Below are 6,000 nucleotides of genomic sequence, written 5' to 3'. Positions count from 1 at the left end.
CCACAAAGAGATTAATGCACGACAATGCAACATAAGCAGTGCTAGGGACACTGAAGAAAGAAGAAGCAGGGTACATCATGGGAATTACTGCCCACCTGCATGTAAAAGATAGAAAAACTATGATAACTTCTCAGTATTCTTATGTCACTTGGCCTAAAGTAAACACAGAGTTGAGCTTTCCTCTCATCCTAAGTGTATGTAATGGTGTAACCAACAGAGATCCACTACAGTATTCTCTCCCTGGTTACCACATAAGAATTTTTTTCTGCTCAGTTTTTTTTTGCTATTGAAATGCAGGACAATCGACACTGCTAAAACTGAGAAAACTTAACGCTAGCACGGTTGTTATCACCCCATCTCACAGGTGGATTGTACACCATGAGGGACAAATGAAGAAACGTTACACAGTGTTCTGCTTAGCTAGATATTCCTCACCCCTTGGAACTGTCCAAAGAAATTACAAACTGTAAATTTTAATATTATTTTCTAAGCCCTCTACCAATGGTTTGTTTTATTCCTGATTTGGAGCTTCCTGTGTCATGATTTCTGGGAAATGGCAAATGCACATGCAGCAGCCTGAGAGGGGTATTCCTCTGGAATAAACTTAAAATGCTTAGCAACAACCAATCTGATCAGGGAAAACTCAGTAACATCAACCTGAATTGTTTAACAGGACAAGACACATGCAGTCAGAAAGAATCATTCTAAGTTTCCTATTGTGACTGCAGTTGGACACAAGGGTTAATATACAATTTTACAATTTGACTTTTCTTTCCATTTTTTGAGTAGCAAATTATGAAATTATTGAAGTGACTGCTAAAAGCGATTATACTTTTTCTGAAAATTTCATCTTGGCTAATACTTTAAAATATGCAAAGACATTTAAGATGTCCATCCATACAGCCATGAATTACCATATTTTAAAAAAAATATACAGTGCCACAGGCAACTTATTTAAGATACCACTACTGTACTTTAAAAAGATATAATGAAAAATTAAAACTAATTAACAGTCTGATAGCAGTTTTACAGAGATTAAATGCTGCTAATGCTTTGCATTTTCTGAGGATTTTCATTCAAAGAACACAATAACTTCAGAAAATTAAAGCTGGTTTGCACAGAAAAAGAACTGTTCCCTCTTAAGTTCCATTTGTGATATTCATAGGAGGATACAAAAAGATTAATTTCTCTCTTTAAGTCTAGAAATAGATCTTATGAATTGCTTTGCCTTGACTACATCTGCTGAAGGGCTATCAGGAGGATGATTTTATAGATAAAAATATATGATCACCAATTAAATGAGAGAAATTAAATGAGACTGAATTTCAGTCGGCCTTATAAAATGCTGTTTTGTCAACAAAAAATGTTCATTTCAATTTAAAAAAGTGTTGAAGACTTAGTACTCTTTGCCCTTGGGTTAAATCCTGAAAGATATTTTAGTAGTGGCTGTGAACAACCACTAAATTCCCACACAATGCACAAGGAAGAAAGCAGTAAACTGAACAAATATATTTTCCTGTAAGGATCACAGTTAATGTTTAAATGTAAGGTAGTGACAAAAGAATCTCCTTTGCAGCATGTGTCCAGGCAGAGTGTGCAAATATCCTGTAGCAGAGACAGAATCCAGTTTTAACCTGTATTGTATCCACTCAGCTCTATTCTTTAAAGCTGGATTTCACTAAGTACCGAGCTCAGTAACATGAAATCATTTCCATGTGAAATACAGGGCCGAACTGGAGGAATGACCTTGATGACTCACCCATACAGAAGCAGCAAGGCAACAAACACAGGCAGATTAGTCGGAGAAGTGTATGCTTTCTTGTCGAACCCAGCGAATATGGCCACAACCATTCCAGCACTCAGTGAGTAATTCACCTGCCACAGCACAGGGTGAAGATCAGTGTGTAAGACCTGAGAAGGTCTGCAAACATATCCAGATCCTACACATCATTCCAAAATATTTTATACTGAGGAGCACCAGAATCTGAGTTAGACTAATCACACTGAAGCTTTTGGATCAAAGGGTCCCTGGCAACACTCAACATTTTTCTGAGATGTCTTTTATCAGACCGTTCATCAAAAATACAACATACATTTTTGTTTCTTAGATTATGGTTTGTGAGTCGATTATTTTATGGTCCTGCTGCCAGGCTTCCCACAAAAAGGGGCCATAGGTAGGCAAGGGAAGTGGTGTTTCTGGTGATGCAAAGGAAAAAGCTAGTTACTTGAGCCACATTCCTGGGAGGAGGCTAAATGCTTGGCTACTGCTCAATCTCTCTGTTCAGTATTAGTAGCACTACTGCGAAATGCACAGAACTCCCCATGCAGAATGGAAGGTGGCGTTTCACAGAACTGCTAACACCACTTAATACCTTTGCATCATGCTGTCAAGGGCAACAGCCAAGCAGAATGCCTGTCAAGGAAGCTGCTGGGAGGCTGCTGTGAACAGCAGGGAACAAGAACTCAGAGACCTGCTTTTTTTCCCTCTCATTTACTAAAATAATGCTTTGATTTATCTTCTCCTGAGAGAGCACTTTTCAAAGCCTGAAGAGTTTTGGGTTTTTCAAGTATTTCAAGGTTTTTTTTTTTCTTATTATTTCTTTTTCAATTCTACATTTATGGTTTTCTTATTGCATAAGCCCTTGGCTGCTTTCTTTGTTGAGATGGCATGGCTGGAAAACTAGCCCTGCTGCCTCAGCCAGGCAAAGAATTGTCTCCTTTGTGACAAAGTGGACGGAGGAGTGACAGGAGGGAAGCTGAGCCCTGTCTAAACAAGTCTGGACCTGTGGTATAAATCTTTTCAGAACAAAACAGTGACCATAATACAGAGACCTAAACAAAGATATCTATGTAATTTTAGATATCCTAGAGTATTTTGTCAGGCCTACAGCTACTGTTCCAGCAGCCAGCGAATCCTCCCCACTTAAATTTCTTGGACATCTTGAAACATGTTTTGGGTCTTCTAGAGGACAGGAGTGACTAGCACCAAGCAATGAGGCTTTTCCCTGCTATGGTAAATTGTACTTTATTATACAGTCAGTTATAAGGACTGGAAATCCTAAGATGACAAAAATTTCAGCCTTGTTAGTTGAATAATGAGTTGTGCACCTTAATTATTTTCTGCATCTCTAATTAGTTCAGAGGTCAGATCCTTACCATGCTCTTCGAGAAACACTTAAAGAAATTTATACTTTACAATGCTTTGAATCACCTTGACTTAATTCACCAATTAGTTCCCAGTTCATGCACACCCAGGATAATCACAAGCTGTGAAATCAGACCAGCAGTTACTTACTATGTCCCACGTGAAGTTAGTTAGCCAATAGATAACAGGGCTCACACCACTGACAAACTGGAGATGCTTGGCTTTTGTTACACGTTCTTGAATCAGGTATAAAACAAAACTGGCTGGTACAAAGGACATGGCAAAAATCACACAGATGGCAACAACAGCATCCACTGAAGTGGTCAATCTAAAACAGAGCACAAGAAGGAACTGTGAGCAAGGGAATGGATGCAACACAACACTATATGAGCATTTGGGGAATCTGGAGGGTGTTTTAAGATCTAGAAGTAGCAAGGCTACTTTTAAGTAGAACACTTCTCCAACTTCAAAGTGTGCTAGTGTATTTTCCCAAGCTGTTTTGGAGACTGTAGCTAACAAATATGGCACCATTCTCTGATTTTTCACTTGCCTTCATTCTGTGTAACTCTCTCTCTCTCTATATCTCAGTTTGACAGCCTTTCCCATATGAGATATCTCAAACTAGACATAAAGGCACAATAGCTGAAGTGCTCTGGTAGCTGGGAAAAGAGGAAGGTAAGTTGAAGACAGTGAGATGAAGCACAGATTTTGTCTCTGTGCTACAATGCAGTTTTCAGTTTTACTGAATTTTGAACTTAATAGGAGATGTGAGTGAGTCTTGTCTTTTTAGGGATGTATTTCTCAAGAAACAATGACTTTTAAATTCTGGAATACACCAACCCTACAACATGCCATTGAAAATCTACCTGTGTGATGTCCTTGGTACCAAAACAGAGGTTGTTGACTTCTGCCTTCCTGAAGTCAGTTAAGAACAATTTCTCATTCCATTTTTCATTACACATTTTATTTCACAAGTACACGTATAGGATTTGGAGCATGAACAGACTTCAGAATCTTCATGCTTGAGAATCAACAGAAACATGCAATCATATAACCATTGGTCATAGTTCCTGCATATGATGAGAATGAACTCTTACAGGAATATAATGAGACAGGAATACATTCTTGTTTAGAATAAAACTTCAGGGAAAGGCCTCCACAGTCTGTCCCTGGACCACTTCTCCTCAGAGTGTGAATATCCTGGAGGTTGCAAGCTGCCAGGAAATGGAGGGGTAAAAGCCAGAAGCAGAGCACAGACAAACTTACACAGTGACTTCAGAGAGTTGCTCCTTGGTGAGGTTCAGAGGATGGTTTATAGCAGTGATCCCATGTTCCTCAGGGGCTTGGCCAGTCCGCAGGTTAGCTCTCAGGATTGCATTATTGGCTACATTGAGGAAACTAACCATAGCATGCCAGCCTTTATTGTTAAACCACACCTGAAAGAGTCAGAAAGCACAGATTCATTTAAGAAGCCTTCACTAATAACCCTGAGCTGCAGGAGAAAACTTGGTTGCCTTTTATCTGCTTTGATGGGCATTGTCAGTAGGGGCGAATCCAGCACCAGGAATTCATAGTTTCTAGGCACAGTCCTGCAGGAGGAGCTCACATACTATGCTTTTAAAAGCATTGTACAACTGCTGTTGAGGGATTTTATAGAAACACATTTTAAAATGTAGTGTACTACTTGGAGTATTTAGGACAGCAAGAAGCACTGAGAACATAGTTAAAAAAATTTCACATTTGAAATACTATAAATAAGAATTACTTATAATATAGGATACAGTGTTAATGCCAAATTATTTCTGAAGTATAGCATTTCAGCTCTTCTTGCATTCGGGAATGCCACCAGCAATATTCTCACAATTTGAAATCTATGTCAAGAAAGATTGTGAATTCGCAGACTACTTCCAGCAAATACCTTAATATTATCTTCAGTTTCCATGTATTTAAGGAAATTAGGGAATTCTTTAGCAGCAGCCAGTGAAGTTTGTCCCTAAAATAAAAAAGGTTAAAGATCAGTATTCTGGGTGAAATCTGATGCTTCAAGTTTTCGGCTTTGTAACAATGCTTTAGTAAGGGGCCAAAAAACAACCAACCAACCAAGCAAATAAAAAAAAAAATCTTGCTTACTCCTGTAACATTCATCATTTGGCCAAGATCACTTAAAAAATTGACAACTTGATCTCCAGAGACATGAAGGACTGGAAGTCTTCCTCCTATAGAAATTCCTCCATATCTAGCAAAGAGAAAAGTATCATCAATAACTTGTACCATAGACCCAGAACTGTACATTGATGGAAACACTAAAAATCCACTTAATACCAGTTTAATTTCTATAAATCATGTATTTCATGTATAGTGATTTCAACTCTTTTACTAACAAGCTGTATTAGGTCTTTATAAGGTTTACAAGTAATAGAAGTTCTATCAGTTTCTGAGAGGTTCATGCCAGCATCCTAAGAAAATTATTTAGATAAAAGATTTGTAGGAAACAGTGATTTCTACAGTGCAATATCTTTAAATCAAGATAATTAACGTATAATGGTTTAGACAGCATGGAGGACTGAGGGCAGCGCAGAACTCAGTTAAAATTTCAGATGCCCTGAGAGGAACAGGTATTCACCAATGCTGGTACCAGTCAGTACTTCATAATGATAAACACTATTGCATAAGATGAACTGAAGTCTAACCCCATATAAAGCAATGTTTGCACATGAATAAGCAGATATTCTGTGAAGGAAGCCAGTCATCCAGCTGCTCTCTTTGAAGTGAACTCCTACTGCTGATGAAAAAGGAAATAAGTATATGCTTCAGTCTAACCAGTCATCTTTCTAAGGTTAGTATCTGCAGTGTAG

The 6,000-nt window shown here is 38.2% G+C and overlaps 1 protein-coding gene across 1 annotated transcript in view; it reads right to left on the bottom strand.

Moving 5' to 3' along the window:
• ABCA4 (ATP binding cassette subfamily A member 4) overlaps positions 1-6,000 on the bottom strand; it is a 72,485-nt gene that overhangs the window by 10,991 nt on the left and 55,494 nt on the right. The window contains exons 36-41 of the mRNA XM_027651430.1: positions 5,276-5,381; positions 5,064-5,138; positions 4,412-4,581; positions 3,296-3,473; positions 1,760-1,875; positions 5-95 (exon numbers count right to left, since the gene is read on the bottom strand). Coding sequence (XP_027507231.1) covers positions 5-95; positions 1,760-1,875; positions 3,296-3,473; positions 4,412-4,581; positions 5,064-5,138; positions 5,276-5,381 — 736 coding nt within the window. The remainder of the gene's footprint in view (positions 1-4; positions 96-1,759; positions 1,876-3,295; positions 3,474-4,411; positions 4,582-5,063; positions 5,139-5,275; positions 5,382-6,000) is intronic.

This window comes from Corapipo altera, unplaced genomic scaffold (genome assembly GCF_003945725.1).
Source record: "Corapipo altera isolate COAL_440 unplaced genomic scaffold, ASM394572v1 57, whole genome shotgun sequence".
In the NCBI taxonomy this organism is placed as follows: domain Eukaryota; kingdom Metazoa; phylum Chordata; class Aves; order Passeriformes; family Pipridae; genus Corapipo; species Corapipo altera.
This window is presented reverse-complemented; position numbering and strand designations above follow the sequence as displayed.